General features: G+C 41.4%; 1 protein-coding gene across 1 annotated transcript in view; it reads right to left on the reverse strand.

Moving 5' to 3' along the window:
* LOC139442968 (ribosome quality control complex subunit NEMF-like) overlaps positions 1-26,365 on the reverse strand; it is a 33,899-nt gene extending 7,534 nt beyond the window's left edge. Inside the window, exons 1-26 of the mRNA XM_071223894.1 lie at positions 26,206-26,365; positions 23,492-23,560; positions 22,097-22,199; positions 20,641-20,766; positions 19,945-20,090; positions 18,843-18,910; positions 17,386-17,475; positions 16,826-16,899; positions 15,955-16,022; positions 14,932-15,007; positions 14,731-14,793; positions 13,201-13,278; positions 13,002-13,049; positions 11,898-12,058; positions 8,634-8,738; positions 7,796-7,859; positions 7,459-7,547; positions 6,479-6,582; positions 5,500-5,562; positions 4,977-5,147; positions 4,367-4,425; positions 3,097-3,452; positions 1,262-1,373; positions 1,055-1,095; positions 433-583; positions 229-282 (exon numbers count right to left, since the gene is read on the reverse strand). Coding sequence (XP_071079995.1) covers positions 229-282; positions 433-583; positions 1,055-1,095; positions 1,262-1,373; positions 3,097-3,452; positions 4,367-4,425; positions 4,977-5,147; positions 5,500-5,562; positions 6,479-6,582; positions 7,459-7,547; positions 7,796-7,859; positions 8,634-8,738; positions 11,898-12,058; positions 13,002-13,049; positions 13,201-13,278; positions 14,731-14,793; positions 14,932-15,007; positions 15,955-16,022; positions 16,826-16,899; positions 17,386-17,475; positions 18,843-18,910; positions 19,945-20,090; positions 20,641-20,766; positions 22,097-22,199; positions 23,492-23,560; positions 26,206-26,261 — 2,595 coding nt within the window. The 5' untranslated portion in view covers positions 26,262-26,365. The remainder of the gene's footprint in view (positions 1-228; positions 283-432; positions 584-1,054; positions 1,096-1,261; positions 1,374-3,096; positions 3,453-4,366; positions 4,426-4,976; positions 5,148-5,499; positions 5,563-6,478; positions 6,583-7,458; positions 7,548-7,795; positions 7,860-8,633; positions 8,739-11,897; positions 12,059-13,001; positions 13,050-13,200; positions 13,279-14,730; positions 14,794-14,931; positions 15,008-15,954; positions 16,023-16,825; positions 16,900-17,385; positions 17,476-18,842; positions 18,911-19,944; positions 20,091-20,640; positions 20,767-22,096; positions 22,200-23,491; positions 23,561-26,205) is intronic.
* Between the last annotated feature and the right edge of the window lie 301 nt (positions 26,366-26,666).

Raw genomic sequence — 26,666 nt, forward strand, 5'->3', positions numbered from 1 at the left:
TGAAAGGTTTGTCACCAGCACAATACTTTAAAAAGTCCAGATCATCAAAGGCACCAGTCCAACACTTTCCCCAAAACAAGGACTGGTAGTTAGCTCATAACAACAAGCCCTGGGTTCTAGGGAAATATTTTGTCCCAGGAATCCCCACTGAATCCCACGAGAAGAGTGAGCACAACACAAGCATCCCTGTGTGTCCCTGCCCTGAATATATGGGGAGACCACACTCACCTTCTGGCCTCTCTTATGCTGTGTTTGAGGGTTGCTGCTCTGTGATGAAATGTCCTGTAATAGACAGACACAGTCCAATTATTAGGATGTATGACCAAAACAATTGTGTCTCAAGCATATTTTTTCAAAAGTGAGGACTTTTTTAATTATTTTTTTTATTGAAAACAAACTGGGCACTCATTGCACTTTAAACAATGATTCTACCTGAGTGTTATCTGTCACAGAATTCTGTGTGCCCTGTTCCCTCTCCACGACAACTTCCTCCGACTTCATCCATGACACACTCTCTTCTTCCTCCTCATCATCTTTTTGGGTCTGTTGTGGCGTCTTGCCTTTACGAGCCTTCCGCTGCTCTCTGTGTCACAAATATGATCCGTATCATTTATCTGAGTTATTTAGGAAATAAACATACCGTGTTTTCAATGTAGAGCTAGGCTACATTTAGATTTAACCGTGCTAAATTGAATTTGGAACCAAACGCGCACAGGGGGTTTATTGTAATTTGACAACCTCTGATTGACCAATCAGAATTTAGTAATTTCCAAATTCATGGTAGAATGTCTGATATCTATTGTCATTATTGCTTCCTCAAGAGGCTAATGACATGGTTCCTAGACAAAACTATCATGATAACAAAACATCCACCACTGGGTTAAAATAAGTTGTTACATAAGTTATAAATATATAACATGACTTTGGAAATTTGTTATTCCTATTTGGGAATTCTTTCTGACATTTGTTGGGGCCTATATTCGGCTTTGAGCAGGTCTAGATAAATACCTGAGTATGTAAATGTGAAACAAATGTTATCAAAGATTATTCTCACCTCCGTTGTTTGGCTGAAAACTTGGCACCAGTCTGTATTGTCTGTAGCAGAAAAAACCCACAATACCTCACAAACATATTTCATTCCATAGATAATCACTCACTTTTGTCATATATTCATCAAATATCATTTGATCCTCAGATCTCTTAAAGGCTACACTAAATGCAAAGTATAAGATAACAATGTCATCACACTGAGAGCTCTCACCTTCTCTCCACGAACAACTGGTTGATCATCTCCCAGGTACACGACGTGACTGTCACTCTCGGAAAAATTACTTGTTGTGCTGGTTGTACTCATGCCCCGCTGTAGTTCATACCTGGGGAGAGAGATAATCATGTCATACCTGGGGAGACAGAAAGTCATGTCATACCTGGGGAGACAGAAAGTCATGTCATACCTGGGGAGAGAGATAGTCATGTCATACCTGGGGAGACAGATAGTCATGTCATACCTGGGGAGAGAGATAATCATGTCATACCTGGGGAGACAGAAAGTCATGTCATACCTGGGGAGAGAGATAATCATGTCATACCTGGGGAGACAGAAAGTCATGTCATACCTGGGGAGAGAGATAATCATGTCATACCTGGGGAGACAGAAAGTCATGTCATACCTGGGGAGAGAGATAATCATGTCATACCTGGGGAGACAGAAAGTCATGTCATACCTGGGGAGAGAGATAATCATGTCATACCTGGGGAGACAGAAAGTCATGTCATACCTGGGGAGACAGATAGTCATGTCATACCTGGGGAGAGAGATAATCATGTCATACCTGGGGAGACAGAAAGTCATGTCATACCTGGGGAGAGAGATAATCATGTCATACCTGGGGAGACAGAAAGTCATGTCATACCTGGGGAGAGAGATAATCATGTCATACCTGGGGAGACAGAAAGTCATGTCATACCTGGGGAGACAGATAGTCATGTCATACCTGGGGAGACAGAAAGTCATGTCATACCTGGGGAGACAGAAAGTCATGTCATACCTGGGGAGACAGAAAGTCATGTCATACCTGGGGAGACAGATAGTCATGTCATACCTGGGGAGACAGATAGTCATGTCATACCTGGGGAGACAGATAGTCATGTCATACCTGGGGAGACAGATAGTCATGTCATACCTGGGGAGACAGATAGTCATGTCATACCTGGGGAGACAGATAGTCATGTCATACCTGGGGAGACAGAAAGTCATGTCATACCTGGGGAGACAGAAAGTCATGTCATACCTGGGGAGACAGAAAGTCATGTCATACCTGGGGAGACAGATAGTCATGTCATACCTGGGGAGAGAGATAGTCATGTCATACCTGGGGAGACAGAGTCATGTCATACCTGGGGACAGACATTCATGTCATACCTGGGAAGACAGATAGTCATGTCATACCTGGGGAGAGAGATAGTCATGTCATACCTGGGGAGACAGATAGTCATGTCATACCTGGGGACAGATAGTCATGTCATACCTGGGGAGACAGAAAGTTATGTCATACCTGGGGACAGATAGTCATGCCATACCTGGGGAGACAGAAAGTTATGTCATACCTGGGGAGACAGATAGTCATGTCATACCTGGGGAGACAGCAAGTTATGTCATACCTGGGGACAGATAGTCATGTCATACCTGGGGAGAGAGATAATGATGTCATACCTGGGGAGACAGAAAGTCATGTCATACCTGGGGAGACAGAAAGTCATGTCATACCTGGAGAGACAGATAGGCATGTCATACCTGAGAGACAGAAAGTCATGTCATACCTGGGGAGAAAGATAGTCATGTCATACCTGGGGGAGACAGAAAGTCATGTCATACCTGGGGAGACAGATAGACATGTCATATCTTGGGCGACAGATAGGCATGTCATACCTGAGAGACAGAAAGTCATGTCATACCTGGGGAGAAAGATAGTCATGTCATACCTTGGGAGACAGATAGACATTCAAGTCATACCTAGGGAGACAGATAGACATTCATGTCATAGCTAAAAGTCTTGCAGTAATGTTCAATAAGCAGTATATATTATTGAAACATACTTGTCTCCCTTGACATGGAGCAGATTGATGGAAGTATCTGGGAATGCTGATCCAGGCTTCTCCTCTGTGTCTTCCTCTATCTTCACCTCCACCTTCACCACATCGTCTTCAACGTCGTCGTCTTCCTCCTCCTCCTCATCGTCTTTGCCCTCCTCATTACTGTCCATGCTCTTGTCAACTCCCGTCTTCTCACCATCACCACCCTCATCACTGTCACTGTCGTCATCACTGACAATGGACTCGTCAGCTGTGATGTCACTCTCCGTGACTACAGACTCTGTCACTGACATCTCGTCCTCCTCCACGGTTCGCACCCTCCTCTCCCCCTGGTGGCGATCTACACTGCCCTCTTCCAGCTGGGCTCACAGAATTAGAAAACAACCTATTAGCACTGGGGGAGTGAGTAACTGTTACAGTCAGCAATATTCCAGCTATATCTCAGCAGCTTCTTATTGAGCCTGGGCAGAGCAGATCAGCGGCTGGTAGCAAGAGGGATGCTCAATGCTGTCCGGGCACAATGCCACATTATCAACTAGGTGACACATTGTAACAGGCTGAGTCTAATGTCTGCCCAGAGAGTGGAAGGTCGGGGGTTCAATCCCCGGCCGCATAATACCAAAAGATATTTGAAGATACTTGTTGTTACCCTGCCTGGTGTTTGGCATAAAGGGCATAAAACAAGGACTGGGCAGCTCGGAAACAGTTTAATGTGTCCCACTGGCATATCCACGTTAAACTGTGACATGGCATCTCAGTGGACTGGACTATAAAACTGGCAATAACCCGCCCTAGTACAAGCAGCCACACAATCACATGCAAGCACGCCACTATATAAGCACTGATAAACAAAACAATCTTGTATGCGACATTAAACACCATGTGACCCTTATGACAAGGAGGGGTACATATTCAGTTCAGGCATCATCCCAGAGCACTTCACTACACAAGCTTTGATGGACACTGTAACAGTATTGTACTCATATCTAGCTAACAATGACAAGATGTCAAAAACATTGGACACTTTGGGGGAACCATTGAGCATGGGTCTGGTGCAGACAAACCAAGGATAACAACTATGTGGAATCTGGGACTCGAACCCAGGACAAGCAGATACTGGCATGGCTAAAGGAAGTCTCATCAGCAAAATGTGGTGCCTTTGAACTGAGATCCGCCTGTTCTCCAAGGAACTACAGATTGTTTACAGCAACACTAAAGTCACTTCTTATGCATATGTATGAATTCCGTAATTTCTATAACACATCAATCTTACCTTAAAGAGGAAGCCAAACCCATATATCAGATACGAAGGCGGGAGGTAGTTCTTCTTCCCTGCAAGATAACAGTATCACATGATTCGCTCTTGGTTATTCACCTTACAAATGTCAATGTTGACAATTGAATACTGACAGCAAAACATACATATCACATACAAATCTATCTTCCCGAGGCAAGGGTGTTAACTGACTGTAAAAGTCCAGTTTCCATCCTTGCCGAACTAGGCAAAATCTATATTGTGATAAAACGGGTCTCACTTCACGAAGAGCATCAAATCATGTGAGCACCTTGATGAAAAATATGAAAAGATTTGGAAAACATCTGTTGACACTGAGCTGGGGGTACACATGCTTTGCAAATCCTGCAATCGACCGAAATCTGCACGGTAGTTTACAAACAGGATGTTGATTTCATTACACAATTTTGGACTATGCTTTGCCTCATTAGTCCAGCCAGTTTATAACACCATAATACCAGGCTTGTGTTGAATCTAGATTTTAGAGTCAGTAACCTTCCTTGACGTAGGAAGATGGTGCAAATCATTCAACATACATTTTCTGTGTATCTTTCAGTTACAAGGTCACCAACAGATATGAAGGTCATACCTCTAATCATGAAGCTACCCGTTGTCAGATACTCTCCAGAGGGCGCTGTCTTCGACACCTGATCATGGTGGACATACCAAGCACTGGTCACAACCTTCGCATCCCAAGCTGCACTGTTGCATATGGCCATTGTCCCAGCTTCATTTAGAGTCTTGGGAGGCACAGGGAGACCTAAAATAGAAGGGCATGCCGTATATGTTAAAAAAGGTCGCCGTGAAGTTGAAGTAAACTATGGGTACGATAACACACAAATAGCTAAGTCACACATTGCGATCATCTGATCCTCATTTTTTTCTCACAACTACGATATAATGTTGGTGGCAAACTGTCTCATATTATGCAAACGGTATTAAAAGGAAAACACTAACGACTGATTTAGGAGTCAATCTGATCTTCCACAGCTGGTACTGAGCACACAGGATGAGTTTACACTGCAGTCAGTAGTATCACAAATACAACTGATGTATGTAAACATGGTAAACAATCTGGAGATGCCATTACAAGGACACAGGAGAATTCTAACCTGTTGGGTTTTTGATGATACAACTGCTGGCTCCGTGGAGGTCGGCGTGGACATACAAATCACCTGCAATCATCACCATGTTGTTAATGTTGACTGCACATGTTTGAAATAGCATGAACATCATAGCAGTTTCAAGAGATGATATCACTTTTGATCTCATAAACAACACACACATTCACTTATGCTATCATGACCCTAAACATTAACTGTTTGCACAATTTGTAAAGGTGAGGTGAGGTGAAATGGGGCTTAACGTCACGTCCAAGATTATTTCACTTATATAGCGACGTGCATGTACGTGTGTGTGTTTGTGTGGCGGCTTGTACTAGTCCGGACTGATGCCGATTTATAGTGCTAGCTCACTGAGATACCATGTCGCAGTTTAACATGAATATCCCACTCAGACACAGTATACTGACTCCGAGCCGACCAGTCCTTGTTTTAGCCCCTTAGTGCCGAGCGCCAGACAGGGTAACAACAAGTACCATCTTTAAACGTCTTTTGGTATGACGCGGGATTGAACCCCGGACCTTCCGCTCCCCGGGCGGACGCTCTACTACTAGACCATGGAGGCGGTCAATTTGGAAAGTCCTTAAAAAGGACAGAACATCAATTTTTTGTTTGTATGTTTGTTGTTCAATGCTGCACTCATCAATATTCCAGCTATATGACGGCCGTCTGTAAATAATCAAGTCTGGACCAGACAATCCAGTGATTTACATTATGACCATCGATTCATGCAATTGGGATACGATGACATGCATCAACCAAGTCAGAGAGCCTGACCACCTGACCACTCTTACAACAAGCATAGTCGCCTTTTACGGCAAGCATGGGTTGCTGAAGACCTATTCTACCCAGGTCTTCACGGGTCGAACACCAATGACTGGACAAGGGGCATTAACGACTATCCCCCTGACTGACATTTCATGTTGACCTGTTGCACAAGGACCTCCATCTGAAGTACCTAAGTACTCACCAGGTCGGAGATATCGCTTCACTATCAGCTCATTCTGTTGCTGGTCCCGACCGCCAATCACCAAATAGTTCTCGGAGCTGATGAACCACAGGAACTTCTCAAACCTGAAGGAAAACACCATCAATGAACCTTCAAACCAAGTCATGTAGCATTGCTTTAACAATTTACAAAGGCATTTCAGACTTTACATATATTGTGTAATGACACAAGTATCATATCATGAGATTTTGTGAAGACCACAACTGTTTGACCAGCCAATGCCTCAACAACGAGGCTACCTGACCAACCTAGACTCCATATACTGAGAGTGAGGACTGAGTACAATCTCGTTAAAATCAGATCTTAGTTCTCGCTACCGCCAAACAAAGATCTGAGGACATCCCATTACGGGTCACGTCAGAACGACCTTTCATCCGACCAATCAAAGCATCGCTTACCAGATCATGAAAGTGACAGTCGGAATGTGTTTTCTAATCATGCAACCTCAAAAACATTAACACGGGGTATTCAGAACGACAGTTACGGCCCCTACGACTGATTCCATCAAAATTATCTCTCGCTTCCGTAGGATAAACATTTGAACGGAGGAGGCGTTGCACAGTATGTGGGAAGCACTGTCATACAATCAACCAAATATTAGATATTCCGGAATGTGTGTTTGTTCAGTTTTCAAAATTTTAATCGAGAACAGTGTCAACATATTTTTCAAGCGTAGTCTCAAATCGAAGTTGCCAGGTTGAAACGACTGCTATAAAGCTAAAAAAAACTGCTTTCTAATTGGCTGATGTTGACTTCTTGTTATTCGTTTCAGTGGGTGACAAAGTTCGCAAAAGGTACTGACGTGACCCGTAATTGGGTGCCCTCATATCTTTGTTTAGCAGCAGCGAGAACTTAGATTTGATTTCAATGAGATTGGACCGAGTGCTCTATACCTGTACCTGTTAATGAACTGTGATGACTGACAGATGGATCCTACATACCAGTATGTTTTCCTTGTCTTGTTAATTGAAGCAATAGTCGCTACTTCCTTCAGCGTCTGCTTCGTCTTCTTCTCTGCTGATTTGAAAGCCTGTAGACATGGAAGACAAAAATAATATAAACTGGCTTATTAAACCATCAACACACTTATCTAATAGTCCTATTGTGGTCTAGTTGATCTATGAGGTACATCTGTAAATGTTTATGTCTAATCTTAATCTAACTTGTGCTTTAGAATAAAGGTTATTTCCTGTTTCTATGAAAAGTTAGAAGAAAATATATATTGTGTAAAGAAACTATTGATTGTCTGAGAAGTGTCTTTTACAAAGCCTCCCATGCCTTCTTAGATGCATCCATTGTCTTCTGCTCTTTTCTCGCTGCTTGTCTCTTCTTATCAAAGAATCTGAAAAAAACATAAAACATAAAAAGCTAATAACTGCAATGCTGACATAAATTGAACCTGACATTATCTCATCAGCCATTAGACCCATGATGATCCGGGTTAGAAAAGGTCTTCAGCCAACCAAAGTGACTACCGGTATGCTTGTTGTAAGAGGAAACTAACGGAATCGAGTGGTCAGACTCGCTGACTTGGTTGATACATGACATCAATCCCAATTGCCTGGATCGATGCTCATGATATTTATCACTGGATTGTCTGGTCCAGACGCGATTATGACAGACCGTTGTCATAAAACTGGAATATTTCTGAGTGCTTAATATTGCTGAGTCCTTAAACAAACAACCAACCAACCAACCAACTCATCGGCCATTAACTCAAATAATAATTATTTTTTTGCTTCTAATGAAGACAGGTGAGTTAAATGAATAAATCTCCCCAAATCACATGGACGTAACAGGGATGTGAGTGTTAATGTCACTGTCATAACCAGTATCACTTCAACAGTTCAACACTTCAACAGTCCAAGCCACAGAGTGAGTGAGTGAGTGAGTGAGTGAGTGAGTAAGTGAGTGAGTGGGTGGGTGGGTGGGTGGGTTTTTAGGTGAGTGAGTGAGTGAGTGAGTGAGTGAGTGAGGTAAGTATGTTCCTAAGCCGATTCCAGCAATATCACTGAAGGTGAAATGAAAGGATCTTTATACAAGTAGGATGAGCAGCACCATAGGCACTGTGCTACCCCACCAACCAAAACACTGTGTTCCTGAGTCTGCCACTTACTTCCTGGAGTTGGCGTAGGCGCTGAGTGACAGGTCGATATCGATCCTCATCGGTTTCACAGGCTGGTACTCGTCCTCATCTTCAATGTCTCCTACATAAGGATCTCTGCAACAAAGCGTCACTGTTTAATATTTGTGTTGGAGGAATCATGACAAATTATAAATACAGAGGTGGGATGAAGCACCAATATCTAGAAGCAACCTGAGACATCAAGTGTAAATACAACATGGAACATTGTCCAAAGGATCGCTTTTACAATTTAATTGTTACAGTGTGTTACTCTTTCCAGTGCCTTGTCACGGTGAGGTAGGGTGTGTTGAAATGGGGTTTTAACATCACATTCAAGATTATTGCACTTACATTGCGACATGCATGTATGTGTGTCCCTGTGCATGTGCGTGTGCATGTACGTGTGGCAGCTTATATTAATTATAATTTTTCTAATTCTTGACTATCAGATTTATAGTGCTAGCTCACGTAGATACCATTCCATAGTTGACCTGAATACCCCACTCAGCAACAGTATACTGACTCAGACACGACCAGTCCTTTTTTCATTCCCTTAACAAGTACCATATTTTAAAGTCTTTTGGTATAACACGTCTGGGAAAAGCCAACCCCCCAACCTTCCGCTCTCCATCAGAAACTCTATCCACAAGACCATGGAGGCAGTCTGTGCATTTCATCAATGATGGATCATAACATGTGTGGCTAACAAGCATCGCATATCATCAGCTTGTGTCATTCTTTCTGAATCAGTGAGTGAGTAAGTTAGGTTTAACGCTGCTATTCCAGTTACATCGTGGCGTGTCAGCTTAATGTGGGAGGAAAGCCCGAAGTGATGCAGGTCTGAGACGTTTACCACTTCAGTGAAACCTACGAGCCTGGTATGGTGCTGACAAACGTAGAAACATAATTGGGCCGAACAGGGATTCGAACCCACAATCATAGGTTTCTGGCGTGCCCAAGGGTCGCAACTCTCCACAGCGAATCGTGGCGCCTTAGACAACTGGCCCAACCGTGCCCCCCTTTCTGCATCAAGATACACACCAGTAATGTATCATAATACACATCATATTGTGATTTGTGTATAATCCAAACCCTAGTTAATAAATATTTTGTTTGTTCGTATGTTTGTTTTTTATGCCTCACTCAGCAATATTCCAGCTATAATACGGCGGTCTGTAAATAATCGAGTCTGGACCAGAAAATCCAGTGATTGATATCATGAGCATCAATCCACACAATTGGGATACAATGACATGCATCAACCAAGTCAGCGATCCTGACCACCCGATCCAGTTAGTCGCCTCTTACAACAAGCATAGTCACCTTTTATGACAAGCATGGTTGGCTGAAGACCTTTTCTAACCCCGATCCTTACAGGTTGTAAATAAATGAAAAGTAAACAACACCTAAAGGCAAAGTATTATTGGAGTTATTCACTATTTCACTGCCACGAACAAGCAGCCGATACTAAAGAAACCGACTTTGGATCTGTCAGACACTGTCATCACATTAAGCCGAATTGATAGATGATGTTATTTACAGGTGAGGTGAAATGGGGTTTAACGTCGTGTCCAAGATTATTGCACTTATATAGCTACGTGCATGTACGTGTGGCTGCTTGTACTAGTCCGGACTGATGCCGATTTATAGTGCTAGCCCACTGAGATACCATGAAGCAGTTTAACATGAATACTTCACTCAGACACAGTATACTGACTCCGAGCCGACCAGTCCTTGTTTTAGCCCCTTAATTCCGAGCGCCAGACAGGGTAACAACAAATACCATCTTTTAACGTCTTTTGGTATGAACGCGGGCCGGGGATCGAACCCCGGACCTTCCGCTCTCCGGGCGGACGCTCTACCACTAGACCACGGAGGCGGTCTTGTTATTTACAGAGACATACCTATATTTATGTCCTGACAAAAATAACATTGATAATGGACAAAGTCTGAAGCAGCTACTGTAATTCTTTGAGACCATAAAAACAGATACTTCCAATCAGGCCTCAAAAATAGTTTGTCTCATTGTCAATTTCTTTAACTAGGTGAGGTGAAATGGGGTTTAACGTTGCGTCCAAGATTATTGCACTTATATAGCGACTTGCATGTACGTGTGTGTGTTTGTGTGGCTGCTTGTACTAGTCCAGACTGATGCCGATTTATAGTGCTAGCTCACTGAGATACAATGCCGCAGTTTAACATGGATACCCCACTCAGACACAGTATACTGACTCCAAACCGACCAGTCCTTGTTTTAGCCCCTTAATGCCGAGCGCCAGACAGGGTAACAACAAGTACCATTGTTTAACGTCTTTTAGTATGACGCACACGTGGAGTCTCATTCGTCACCACTCGCCCCTTTCCGTATTCTGCAAGAAGACTCGTCCCCCAATCAATGAATGTTATGTGCGAAAATACGACAAACCGATCAGAATGCGCGTATGATTTCAAGTTCTTTGTCAAAGAATCCCTAAGAAATAATTTTTGATTTTACATGTGTCTTGCATCTAAAAATATACCCAGGACACAGTTAAATGTGTTCAATCATATTGTATAATTCCGCATGTCCCGATGTGCTTTAAATTGCATCTGAAATATATAATATATATGGGGAAATATATGTGAACCCTTACACAACGAGTTGACAATTGTTTTAGGTATGCCCGTTTGCGCTAAAGGAGTGAGTGAGTATTCCAGTTATATCACAGCGTGTCAGCTTAATGTGGGAGGAAAGCCTGAAGCGACGCAGGTCTCAGACGTTTACCACTTCGGTGAAACCCACGAGCACGGGTATGGTGCTGACAAACCTAGAAACATAATCGGGGTGAACCAGGATTCGAACCCACAATCATAGGTTTCTGGCGTGCCCAAGGGACGCAACTCTGCACAGCGAATCGTGGCGCCTTAGACGACTGGGCCCCCCATACCCCCCGTTTGGGCTAAGACGGAACCCGGTCGCAAAAATGGCCATGAGAAGGGCACGAGTAGCTTTTCGGCTTGTCCCGGAATAACACGAGTTAGTCACGAATGGTGGAGTCTATTTAGAGAAGACATCTGACTGGGCTAGTATTGGTGATGCCACATGCAAGGAGTAAGAACCTCGTTTTAGCAAGTTTAGTCCCTCAAGTCAATACCATAAACGTTGGGAGTCAAATGTACATCTGTAGGATGTCATGTTCCCACTTCCAGACTAAACAAAACGGAAGATGTTGTTTTTCCATCTTAAGATAACAACGGACATAAATGGGACCTCACTTGAGCAGAAGAGTGACGTGATTAGTGTCCAGTTTAAGAGACTTGATGGCGCTGGCGACCGGGTCACCGGTCAGCTGGGCTTCCTTCACCAGGTTCCAAATCTCTGTCCAGTCAATCTGGTTGGCCAGAGCACTGCGGACAATCAGGATGGCCTGGTCAACCTACAGAAGAACAGGAAATCTTGTGTCTCAATATGGTCCTGCCTTAAATGGGTTCCATGCTTTATACTCCTCTGAGTATCTAAATGTGAAAGTCAGAAATATTGCTGTTACATCATATCAGCTGGTAAATAATATGTGTGGTTGTCTGTGGTTTAAAATCAGGTATATTTCAGCTTTTTGATAGCGGTCAGTATATAATCGAGTCTGGACCAGACAATCCAGTGATTGGCATCATGAGCATCGATCCTTGCAATTGGGATCGATTGACATGCATCAACCAAGTCAGCGGGCCTGACCACCCAATCTCGTTTAGTCGCCTCTTACGACAAACATAGTCGTCTTTTACGGAAAGCATGGGTTGCTGAAGATCTATTTCCTCTCGGATCTTCACAGGTCATCGATCTATGCAATGAGGATAGAAAAACATGCATCACTCAGTCAGCTGACCACCCAATCTTGTTCGTCACCTCTTACACTGACTGACTGAGTATGGTTTTACGCCGCTTTTAGCAATATTCCAGCAATTTCACGGCAGAGGACACCAGGAATGGGCTTCACACATTGTACATGTCGGGAATCGAACCCGGGTCTTCGGCGTGACGAGCGAATGCTTTAACCACTAGGCTACACCGACCGCCCCACGTCACCTCTTACAACAGGCATGGGTTGCTGAAGACCAATTCTAACCCAGATCTTCACGAGGTCCAAACGATAAGTAATCAGTTCAGTGAACCATGGTATAACAGGATTATCCCTTTCAAAAACATACAAGCCGAGATCAGCCAATCTGTCATTGCCTCTATCATGTGCAAGATTCACACAGTGGCATTATTTTATCCTCATGATTGCCAATCCAAAATCGATTTATGTTAAGCAGTCATTGTCATAATACAAATTAGAATAATTAATTTGAGAAGCTCTTATTATTTTTAATCGATCTTACCAGTTGTAGATTCATTTCAATCAGCTGTCCTTTCAAAATATCAGCTTCCTGAAATAGAGGGTAAAATGTTAAAATGGTTATGACAAATTCCCGATCACTAAGTTCACAATCTATTTCTCTCATAATGGCAGAATGTGGTTCAAATTATCCAAATGATTCCACCCAAATACTAAAGTTTGGTTTATGTGCATCTTCCTACCTGCTCTTTCTGCAACACGTTCAGTCTCTTCTCATGGTCCTTCTTCACATTATCCAGTTTCTTCAGCGCTGTCTTTTCCTGAAGGAACATAAGTTTCACTCATAAATTCTATCCTATCACACAGATAAGTCCATATAAGAGTGAACCTATTTCTAAACACATCAGTACACTATTTAACTTTTGATACGGATGGTTTTATTATTTTCTAGATTCTCCCCACCTTTCATTACTCAACACTTGAGGTGGTGAGGTGACATGAGGTTTAATGTTGCATCCAAGATTATTGCACATATACTGCGACGTGCATGCACATGTGTTTGTTTGCCTGCTTGTACTAGTCAGGACTAACCTATGTTATAGTGCAGCCCACTGAGATACCATGCAGTTTTACATGAATACCACACTCAGACACAGTATACTGACTCCAAGCCCACCAGTCTTTGTTAAAGCCCCTTAATGCAAAGCAACAGACAGGGTACCATCTTTTAACATCGTTTGGTATGACATGGCCGGGGATCGAATCCCAGGCCTTCCACGCTCCACATGTAGAGGTAGCAGTATGTAGTATCCCAGTGTATTTATCAACAGTTGAGCTGTATGTTTTACATCTAAATAACAACTTGTCATGGATATTTTACTATTTAGTCTTCAAAGACTCCACTTGTCTCCTTGTGCTCTTGTCTCACAAGATTCTACACATTATGCAGTTATCATTATTCAAACATTTCTGTTATCAGCTTTCTGTCCGTCTACATACAACTAACTAAAATGAGGGAGAGAAAGAGTGTTGCTTGATGCCACAATCAGCAGTAATCGATGTGGGTCAGATGAACCAGTGGTCGATAGTAAGAGCAACAATCCACACTATCATTTGTTTTTTGTTTGTTTAACGCCGCACTCAGCAATATTTCAGCTATATGACAGCAGTCTGTAAAATAATTGAGTCTGGACCAGACAATCCAGTGATTGACATCATCCACATTGATCCACGCAATTGGGATCGATGACATGTATCAACCAAGTCAGCGAGACTGACCACCCAATCCCGTTAGTCGCCTTTTACGACAAGCATAGTCGCCTTTTATGGCAAGTATGGGTTGCTGAAGACCTATTCTACCCCAGAATCTTCCCGGGTCCCACATTATCAGGGTACCATGACAACCAGTCAGGTCACTACAGACTGATGTCAGTAGAGTCTAGTTTGCAGATGGTCCTGCTTGAAGAAGACAGAATTGTTGACTATATTTACTTTTATTGTCAGTATTATTCAGTTCTAATTTGTAGTATAATTGAAGCATTTAGAACAGATTCATAATAATAGCCCTCAAATGCTACTTGTCAATGAGGACTACAATCCTTGGATTCTAGAGTGAATTTCTAAGGCTGCACAATCCATATTAGTCAACATCCATGACAAGCATGAGGAAGAGATGAATTAGTGTCCTGTTTGTCACATTTTAGAGACTGACATGCTTGCTTAACATGTAGATGAACTTCACGTCTGTACAATCTGCCTTATGGCTGACCTACCTGTTGGAGTGTCATCACGTCAAGTCTCTGGCTCTCCAACTGAGAGAAAAACTGATCAGCCGCCTAAAGGAGATAAATATCAAAATATCAAAACGCTTCCATATGAAACAGTATGAACATATGTCAAACCTTGTTTACATAAGGGTAAGTCTCCTTTTTTTAACATTTTAAATGTCTTATTGAAGTGAACAATTTGCTTACCCTGTCAAAAGAAGCAAATTCTAAAAAGGGCTTCTTCTCATCCTGGCGCAGATGAAATGGATGGAAGGCCTCATACCTGAAGTAGAATAATGAGTGAGTGAGTATGATTTTATGCCACTTTTAGCAATATTCAAGCAAAAGCACGGCGGGGGACACCAGAAAATGGGCTTCACACATTGTACCCATGTGGGGAATCAAACTCGGATCTTCGCCGTGATGAGCCAACACTTACACCACTAGGCTACCCCATCGACCCTTATAATAATGAATAAAGTAAGATAAACACACAATGAACACATAATTCATAACATAAACATAAACATTAACATAAGCTCTCAATATTGAACATGACAAGTTATTTTCAATATAGTTACACAATTATTGAAAGCTTACAAGTATGAACTGTGTCACCAGCTATTAAACAATTATTTTAGAATTCATCAAGGAGTGCGAGAGAGACTGAGTGAATGTTGTTTCATGCCAGTCATATCTACATCATGTGGCCTGTACATAATCAGGTCAAGCCAGTGGTCCACAGCATGAGCAACAACACACCTATTCACGATACAATGATCCTCATATGTCCGCTCTGAACACATGTCACACATGGATGCTCTAGACAGCACATTACTATCAGTGACATCCAAAATTCTAGAAGGTGAGGTGTAATTGGGTTTAACGTCGTGTCCAAGATTATTGCACTTAAATAGCGACGTGCATGCACGTGTGTGTGTGTGGCTGCTTGTACTAGGCCGGACTGATTCCGATTTATAGTGCTAGCACAATGAGATACCATGCCGCAGTTTGAAATGAATTCCCCACTCAGACACAGTATACGGACTCCGAGCCGACCAGTCCTTACTTTAACCCCTTAATGCCGAGCGCCAGACAGGGTAACAACAAGTACCATCTTTTAACGTCTTTTGGTATGACGCGGCCAGGGATCGAACCCCGGACTTCCACTCTCCGGGCGGACCCACTACCACTAGACCACGGAGCGGTCTAAATTCTAGAAGGACTCACGTGAGCAGTTCAGCATCTTCACCATCTTTTGGGTTTGGTTTCTTATCAATCCTCTGGGTGATGTATCCCTGACAGATACAAAGAAACATGGGTAAAACTTTACACCAACCCACCAGCCAACACGGTCAATGTTCACACCGATTATTCCCATATAAATTTTATGTTGACTCAGGAGTACTCTAGGAGAATGTAATTGTACACCCCAGTCAGCAATATTCCAGCTATATCAGGAACTCTGCACCAGAAAAGCAGTGACAGAAAGCATGAGCAATGATTCACGCCACTGGGTAACGAGGACACGCAATCATCAAAGTCACAAACAAAGACCCTAACAAGCATGAGACAATGGGGACCTATTCTCCTCAAGAATCAACAAGAGGCCTGCCTGGACCTGAAAATCCAGTGATTGATATTGTCAACAACAATGCCCATCTTTAGGGTATCACACGCTATCAACCAAGTCACCGAACCTGACCACCCAATCCATTTGATCTATTCTTACGATCAGCGACGGGGCACCATTGTCAGTGAGTGAATGATTATGGTTTTACGCCGCTTTTAGCAATATTCCAGCAATATCACGGCGGGGGACACCATAAATGGGCTTCACACATTGTACCCATGTCGGAAATCGAACCCGGGTCTTCGGCGTGACGATTGAATGCTTTAACCACTAGGCTACCCCACCGCCCCCTATTGTCAGTGACTAAAATGGCAAAAACATTTTTGAAACCAACCCGATTCATGGCGGGTGATTATTTGTTTCTGTTGCCCACAGGACAGACATAATATTGAACAATGACAGCTAAAGCTATCACACAGCTCAGTATACCATCCCTGAGTTCCACCCTATGTCCTCTGATCGACCCACCTTGCACTGCTCCTGTTGAAATGTCTGCAGCATTTCCTCGGCCTCTTCTATAGCTGACAACAGCTTGGGCATGTCTGGAACAACAACACACAACAATACCTCAGATACTCACAATACTCAGAATATCTTATAAATAGTGTGAATGGACAACTAAACACATAACTGTACAGTTGAAATCAGTTCTTGGTGCCTGAAGGGGACATACCTATCTTAAATACTTAGAAATCTTTAAATACCATCATGATGTTTATGATGTGAACCCATGTGAAGCCAGGGACATAGTAAACACAAGTAAACATGGTGAACTTTACAAATACATGGAAAATGAAAATAAGAGTATAGCTATCATGCCCCTTGCACAGACTATCTTGGTTATCTCGGTTAGAAACTTGGGAGAAAATATTGTCAATCTTTGCTCGCTATTTAGATCATGACATTCACCTAGTTCAGCAATTGAAAGTATTCTTTTCATCGGCACACCAAAATTCCAATGGGCACATCTTAAAATGTTTATGAACATAGGACAAACAACTCTTAAATCAGTGTGTAACTGATCTTACCTTGCGAGATGTCAAAGCCTTTTCCAATCCTGCAATTCTCTGCAAAGCCTGCGCCCAGCAGGCAGTGATCCAGCAGGGCAGGGCCGTAGTCTGGAATACGTTACAACATGATGTTATTTCATCCACACCATTAACAAAATATGTATTTCTTGCTGGTAAGAAACGTAATTCCATTTTCAAGGGAATACCTGTGTCATATAATTAACTCCAATAGTAACAGTTTGAATACTGCATTGTAAATCTTATAATTCAGCGCTCTGTCATATTTGTATGCCATCATACTCTGCACGTGTATAATGGGCCAGTGGCCTCATTAGCTGAATAAAAGCATCAAAATCCACACCATTACCTCAGCTTTTCTCCAAATCAAAGAGTGACAGCAAGGTTACTATGGCTAACACAAAATCCCCACTGATGGTGAGTTGAAAGAGATTTACAAATACTGAATCAAAATTTTGTCTCAACAAGCAAATGACAGATGATGGTGTATGTATTTTGTGATGCTGAAAAAGAAGAAAGACAGCAGGTCATCAAGCAACATCTCCATCTGTTTCAATGCAAAATTGCTGAAAATCAACACACTTGATCGAGATACACTTTTGACAGTGACAGTGAGTGAATGTTGTGGTATGCCACAGTCAGCAATGTTCCAGCTAGCTACAGAACATCAAAAAAGTTAGGGATCATTTAATATTTTTAGGGATAACATTTGGTTTTGAGGACACAATTTCATAAAAATATCCCCAAAACGTTTTCATTGTACAGTCAAGTCTCGTTAATCCGACACTCGGCTTTATCCGACACAAATGATGGGAACCGATTGATTCAGTGCTATTTAGTCCCGTTAATCCGACATTCTCGCATTCCGACTCTGACACACCTAATTTGCAATGAATTACCGAAATCACTCATTAATCAGTCTCGTTAATCCGACACAGTGGTCAGCGTACTCCGTGGTCATCTGCCCGCGAGTACACAACACCGTGTTTTGACACGTACTGGCCACAGAGATTAACTTAACAATTAACAGGAAAAGCTATTCAAACCTGTATGTACAAAGCTATACAAATGAATATTTATTTTATATTTTTTATTACGTGTTTGAATCCTTACCTATCTTGTAGTAGTCCGATTTTTTATTACGAACTTTGATACTACTAAATTTCGTTTATCCAACATACTTGTTAATCCGACATAATCATATGCAAACATCGATGTCGGATTAACAGGACTTGACTGTATATCATAGTGGTCTTTATTGTCTTTGGCTAATTCAGTCTATGCCCGGGAGACCAGTGGCTGAAATTGAAAGCACTGCTTCTTGGTGACACCCGATCACCCAGGTTACCCATAATTCCCACCCTCATTACTGGGCTTTACCTGGGTTACAATGACGGGGGACAAGGGACCTATACTGCCCCAGAATCCCTACTGGGGTGACAATGATTAAACCTTACCTAGATTTGGAACCAGCAATTTCTTCAGTGGATCTCCCTCTTTTCCATTTGACATAATTTGTGTCAACCTGAAAAACACATGTCACACTGACTTCAGTGATGAACTCTTGCCATGGGTTGAGGCTGGAACACTCACTCATACATAACTAGCTCATTATTAGGAACACGACATGGGAGCCCTTTTGGTCAGAGGATGAAATGTGAGTTAACATCTACTTTATCATGTGTCTTAGCCATGGCATACAGCTTGCTCATGGCTACACAATGAGTAGTAGCAGTAGCAGTAGCAGAAGCAGCTGAGGTAAAAGTAGTAGTAGTAGTAGCAGCAGCAGCAGAAGGAGCAGTAGTAGTATGAATCTGTGTAGCACACTTTTCAATTTATAACGGCTCAACTGCGCTTAGACCATACTGTATATCTCCAGGGCTCGCATTTCAGTGAACGTACACCTTCACCAACGGCTGGATCCATTCCTCTAATTCTCCCGATCTCAAATAAGCTGCCTTTCATTTTCATTTCCAAATTTGATTTGCTATTCAGTCTTCTGGATAAATCAGAATGCGACATACAAACCAGCCTCAAAGTTGAGTTAGTGATATATAAACAACATGGCGGCCAGTCTCATTTATTATGAAAGAGTTTCAACTCAAAAGTTTCCAACTTTCAAACATTGAAAAACTGATTGGATTTCCAAAGAAATCCCCAAAAATCATTTTGATGAAAAGGACGTCTTCATGTCCATTAAAACTGGCGAGGCTTTGGTCTCTAGGCAACACGAGTTACCTCCCTTACCCATTTTCCTGTTTCTCAATATTTGAATAGTCAGTAAAATGTTAATGAAAATTAAGGGCGGTAATTTGAGACTGCAAGAAACACAGGAATGGATCCAGAGGTCAGTGCAGGTTTACCGAAATGCGCGCCCTGGAGATACAGAGGATGACTTAGACCATCACAGATCTTATTATTACCCAAGTCACTAGATCAGTATGCACTTGATTTTCATTCTCAGCTCCATGGGGAGTATACAGTGCTTCTATAGTGCTAGAAGTCACATTACATTATGCTGGTCAACAGAGCAAGTACTCAACATCTGAAAACACTCACCTCTCTACTGTCGGCAGCTCATGTTGTTTGGCAACCGCTACAGGGTAGGTCTCCCTCACAGCAAAGCGGACGTCTTGACTGTTGTCCGTGCGCGGCCGGAGGATGTTGAGGATTGTATACTCATAGTCTGTCAGGACAATGTTACCCTGTTGGAGAAACAATAAACACATCCAGTAAGTACAAGTAGCTGTGATACACATTTACCACAGCCTGTACCAAAACAACAGAGTAGGGCTCGAAAACATTAGGTAAATATGATGGACCTGTTGTTATCAGCAACTAGGTCAACTGTCCTTTACCACAACCATCTATTTCAGCATATGACCAATGTACAGGGTCTGAGTGTTGTCAAATCTGCTGATAAACATTTAAAAGGACAAATTCAGACAGTAATATACAATTGTAGGCTTTGTTTGAGGTCAATACCTGTTTTTATGGGTCCCTCAAAGAAGCAATATGGACCGAGGACAAGTTCTGGTAGACTGAGGTCAATTTCAGGTCCATAAAACAATCTATAATTGTTTATTATATAATAAAGAGACAAAATCATATTCCAACAAATCAAACTATATTAGCTACAATAGTGTTAGAATGTTCCAGAGACATTTGACTGGCTTAAGATGTTTTTTAACATGTTTGAGTTGCTCAAGTATAAGTAGAAGATATCCAAATGCCATGTCCGGCAGGGGGCCCTACCCTATCATACAGCTCCAGAATGACATGGTACGCCGCTTCACTGGAGCCAAACTGGAAGTCAACAATTCTGTCCACACCAAGTTGCTGAATACTCTCCAACCGGCGACCTTTGAGATGCTTCCTCATCTGAAATCACACAATAAGAAATAGTGAGTGAGTTGGGATTAACACCGCGATTAACGCACAGCGAATTGCAGCGCCTTAGACAACTGGGCCCCCCGTGCCCCCCGGTATGAAATAACACGTAACCAGATGGCCTGACATTATTGTAACATAATTTCACCATAGTTTCTCAGGGGCCCGATGTACAAAGCATTAGTAACCATGGTAACATGACAACAGTCGTTGGTCTGGGTAAGGTTTTCTAGATTTCAAATGGAGCCCTGTATTTCATGATCAATACCCTGAACCCATGTACCTCCACAGCTTTGTTTCAGAAGTCATGTCATCTTTCTTATGACTTTCACATATGCTAAGTCAACACGAAATTTCTCCTGTTAGTCTGAAATCAACAACTATCAAAATGAATCTTCTGAACGCGAGTTCTGCCTTGAGCTACATTCAAAATGGCAGCCTCATCCCCATTGTGAATATTGGTCCTGTTATAGTTTGACAACAAATCACCTCTAAAAAGCCATTATATCAGTTGTAATTTCTTCTGCACTTTATTCAGTACTTGTAGGCCACAGGCCTTTTTGTACAGACAAAATACAATTTAGGTGCAAACAGTATAAGATATTTATTTGCTTTTTCAACATAATTGCATATCATAAATGTTGGAGTATTTGTGTTCTTACAGCATTGGCATAAAACAAGTACTTTGCTGTATTCATATTGATAATAGGGTCTTGCGATGACAGCTGTGTATCAAACTTCAGTTGTAACTATATTAGCATGAATTGGGAAACTCTAATTTGGGAATTTGTACCGATTGCTTGTTGGATATGTGTGTTGTGGGATGGTAAATATCCTGTGTTAACATGTTTATTTCCCCAAGGCTCGCTGAATACAATGTTTATTCCTAATACAGGATATTTACCATCTCTAGCGTGATAACCTCTATTTACAAATGTATTTCGTATTGGGAACTAATAAAATCCTACCTGCAGTCTCAAGTATCTCAATATGTATATTTTCACTATTTCCCTGGTTCTTATGACATCTTTTCACTGCACGTATCTTACTATTCCAATTTTGGGGATGCAACATGTGAGTGAGAGAGTGAATATGGTTTTCATTGCGTTTAGCAATATTCCAGCAATATCACAGGGGGGGGGGACACCAGAAACGGGCTTCACACATTGTACCCATGTCGGGAATCGAACCCGGGTCTTCGGCGTAACGAGCCAACGCTTTAACCACTAGGCCACCCGACCGCCCCTGGATGCAACATGTAATACAGTTCAATGCAATAATGACATCATGATTAGTAGTCATCATCATAATAATCCCTTACCTTCATGGAGAAGCCGGACGGAGCTGGGTTTTTGGGCCAGTCAAACTCAGTACTGTGAAGGCGTATTCCTGATTCCAGCAAAATGACCACTTTTTGATCAGGTCTGGAAATAGAACAGATTTGAAAAGTGATTATACTGTACAATAGTGAGAGTGAGTAGGGTTTAATACCGCTTTGACCAGTGATTCAGTACATCTGTGTGTCAGCTTCATGTGTCAGGAGAGCACAAGGTGATGCAGGTCTCAGACATTTGTTAAAAGCCACGAGCACTGGGATGGTGCTGACAAACCTAGCAACAGAATCAAGGTGCATGATACAATCTTAGGATTTTGGCAAGTCCCAATATATCCCAATATAGATCTTGATTATCAATCAGATTATCTTGACTACATGTTGACCAGGTGCCGCCGTTTTGTTTGAAGCAAATGCAAGTGATATGATAGGAGAGACATAGGACGGACATAACTCATAATAGCCACTGGTCGTGCTACGATCGAGCCCAAAAATTCCAGCGTAGTTCGGCAAGGGTGGAAACTGGACTTTCAATTCATAGCCAGTTAATTCCCTTGCCTCAGGAAGATGATGATAGAACAGTGGTCTTAATCACTGGGACCCACTTGGATACATGTGAAGCCCATTTCTGGTGTCTCCTGCTGCGATATTGCTGGAATATTGCTGAGAGTGGTGTAAAGCCATACTCAATCACCCACTTAACCACTTGGCCGGGTTACACAAAGCATTCATCATGTTCTTCATTGCACGACTGCTAAGTGTATACTGTATTGGAGTTCTCTTAGCACTAAGTAAGCTTTGTGAACAGGGCACCTGTACTGTAAATCATTGAGTCTGGACCAAGTAAACCATTAACTCACAGCATGAGCAACAACCGATTGTAGTATGACCTGAGGGGTATAAAACTATACAATCAAACATCGTAACCATCCAATCCTCACTTTTGCATGCTGTATTGGAGTTGATGGGGTCCATGTCGACCGCCATACTGATATACCGTAATCGACGTAATAAGCGCCCACGGCGACATTTGCAAAGATATTGGCTAGTGAACAATCCCGATTAGCACCCCTTCCGATTGATCAATGTACACAAGACTTATTTATTCGTGTATAATATGCACTCGTGTGTTATATGCACCCTTAATTATGGGCAATTAAATTCTGGAAAAAACAGTATCTATCTGTCGTACATAAACATTTCAGCTTGTCAGCATAAACCATGAAATTTATCTTTCAACTCTGTTTTTTTTTCACCAAAATATTGTTCTTTTGAGAGACCCTTATTTCTAATTTTGAGAGCACCCTAGGCGCTTATTACGTTGAATACGGTATATCAACATGATCAAGAACCACATCATCTTTAAGCCTCAGTCATACTTACTTTGCCAGCCTGATGAGGTAGGTCTTGTTGTCTATATCATAGATATTGACCACACGCATGCCAAGGAACCTGTAAACATATACAAAACAATCATGTTGTAATCCTGACACAGATAAATTGTTTGATAGGCATTACTTAGAAGTTGACGGATGACAAGATGGACAAAATTTTATGGATAACAACTTCCTTTATACTGTAAAGGTGAAACATCCCGCCCCATCAACACCAGAATCAAAGAGCACAAAACCTCAACCATTAAATCAGTCATCTCAGACCATATCGGCAACTGTCCTAATCACAACATCAACTGGGACAACATCCAAATCCTCTCCAACAACCTCCATGATTTCACTAAAGGAAAACTAACAGAAGCAGTCCACATTCTCCGCCACAAGCCATGCACTTCTAGCAATGTACTAGATAGCAAAACTCTATCCAACATTTGAAAGTTACAGGGTCCTTGTTGTAACCATGATGTTAAAGGTTTAGGTGGTCCCTAGGTCAGTGTAGATCTAGATACTATAAGCATGATAAGAGCAAACATCAACAAAATCAAGCATCCCCATGTTTTCAAAAACTGCTGTGGTCTTGGAAAAAAGAAGGGAAATCAAATGATTTTTAGAAAAGCTTTGATTTTAAATTACTGCACTGAATGTATGTTAAAATATTTTAATTTTTTAAACAAATATCCACATTTGGGGCAAAATAGAGGGAGTTTTGTTCTCTCAAATATGCCTGACATGGGCACTTAGTTAAACATCCTTGTTCAAGGGCAAATAAAGTCAACAGAGCAACTTTGCAGATTTTAATACTTTCGGGCATACTTAATCATGTTAATCACAAATACTTGACCTAAATTATATTTGAAAAACAGAAATAAGGTAAAATAGACGATAATCAAGGAGAGGCGAAATCGTGTGAAAATTAAAACATTCTGCCACTGTGGGGATTCCCCTTTCTGAACAATGCTGAAGGTTAAAACAGGTTCCTTGTATTTGATGCAGAGCGCAATTCAACGACCGGGGTGCCCAGTCATCATGGTGGTTTATTGGGGGTCTCCCAACTTGACCAGCACCTACTGTTGTAGGTACAAATTGATCAGAGTGGGGTGATTGGTAAGACAAGAGGGGATTAAGGGGGGTATGTCACAGATGACACAACAAATGGGAACTCGACGTCAACATATCATATTGGGGGTGGCATCCAAATCTGTACAAATTCATTGAGATACTGCAGCTTGAGTTGGATAATATTGTGATCCTATACAGTTAGTTTGATGCCAACCAAGAAGAAGAAGAAGAAGTTTAGAAATCTAGACAATGCACGTGAGAGGGAGAAGAGATAACTTCTCGCCAAACAAAAACTAGTTAACGATTATCACAATGCTGTTTCACTCTTAGTTGGACCATGAATTATGTAAATTAGAGATGTGAAGGAAAAACCTATTAATTGTTTGTTTTAAAGTCCCAAATCATTATCTATGTGTTACAAGCATCCGCCGGTCCCATAAAGTGTCACAATTGTCATATTGATATACAGTGAATTGTCACTAAGTTGAAACCTTATAACTTTTATAGATACTTTCCTTTGGTCCTGGCATTCTAACCATATAATTATCATTACGTTGTGTCTGATAAGTAGAATTCTTTAAATAGAAAAACCTTTTGTCAAAAGTGTGTTCTGGAGAAAAGATGATAAAACTTAAGCAATATTTATTTAAGATTAAATTTAAACATGAAATACAGACTGTAAAGCTCATGACTATTATTTTAGTTATTATTTGTGTCCCATATCATGGGATATACATGTGTGTGTAACAATACATAAAGAATGTGAGGTATATGATTCAATAATGGCACTCAAGTAGTGATTGGTAAACTACAAAACCTGTTAGTGTTAGGTATAGGGTTTTTTCCAGGTCCATTCATTTTCTACTCATCAGGGTTACATTGTACCATTTCACATGTAAATCATAAAAACTCAGAATTATTTTGTGATGTTCACATTATCACCATATCCTAATTGGACATACTGGACAGATATATAGTAATAGTACTGGTATGGCAACAAAGAATATTTTGATAAGTCCAGTCAGTACATGCTTGGTGAACATTAAAAATGTTAATAAACATCTATAACATGTATAAGATCAGATCCCAAGATCAGATCAAATTCCATGAATGATGGAGGGGTGGGGTGTGTTTGGGTGGGGTGCTGTGTCAATGTATATGAAAACATAGTTACTGAATAATTCGGAACCAATGATTCAATCAGTGCATTTGTTATGATAAATATGAACCTTAGTGATGGATGTTAGTGGTTCAAATGTAAATGGAAGGAGTAACAAAAGAAGTATCCCTGGAACATGAAGTTGGGGATATCTCATTAAACCTACACCATTCATTTCATTCAAGTACATTCATGTAATCTGATCGAGCTTCTATGTTGATTTACAACGTGTACAATATGTTTTAGGATTTTGATATATAGATATATTTTTCCCAGGAACATATTGTCAGTCATTGTTGTTATGTTTTTCTATATGTAATTAATGTTCATCATAAAAAGTACATCCTCTCAGTAAATGTCGCAATTTAGATATTGTTGTATGTACAGTCATGTTCAAAACAGACATCGTCATACAGTAAGATACACATTTTACCAAAATAGCCATAACCCGTTTCGGAGAAAAGTTTAAAAAAGAAATAGTTTACCTGTGAAGTTCCTTGACCACTGCGCTAATATCGACTGTGCTAAATCTACTCTTCATTTTTTACACTGTTTTATCTTATTCCTTAAGTTGTAAGTTATACTCCGTCAATTCATCACATGTTACTACATAACCGAAGGTAAGACAGGTTACGAACTTCCGGGGTAAAATGACGTTTGGGTAATAATGTAAGAACGTATTTCATTGGTCAAAACGAAAATATCACCCAATGAAAGTTTACTTAACAAAACATGGTTCAACCATCACGCCGATAACTTCCGGGTAGAAAAGTGCGTCTGCTACGGGAATGTTGGTATGTGCTGTAAATACTGCATATCGTCACTACTCTTTCGACATGAAATTGGGTCACCGTGTCACCTTCAATTCTATATGTTTGTCACGTGTATTGTGCGTGCACTGATATACTAACTAATCTGGAAGGCCTCCTGCAAATATACCCATGCT

The sequence above is a fragment of the Haliotis cracherodii genome, unplaced genomic scaffold (assembly GCF_022045235.1).
Source record: "Haliotis cracherodii isolate W230 unplaced genomic scaffold, xgHalCrac1.p SCAF_5, whole genome shotgun sequence".
Classification (NCBI taxonomy): Eukaryota; Metazoa; Mollusca; class Gastropoda; order Lepetellida; family Haliotidae; genus Haliotis; species Haliotis cracherodii.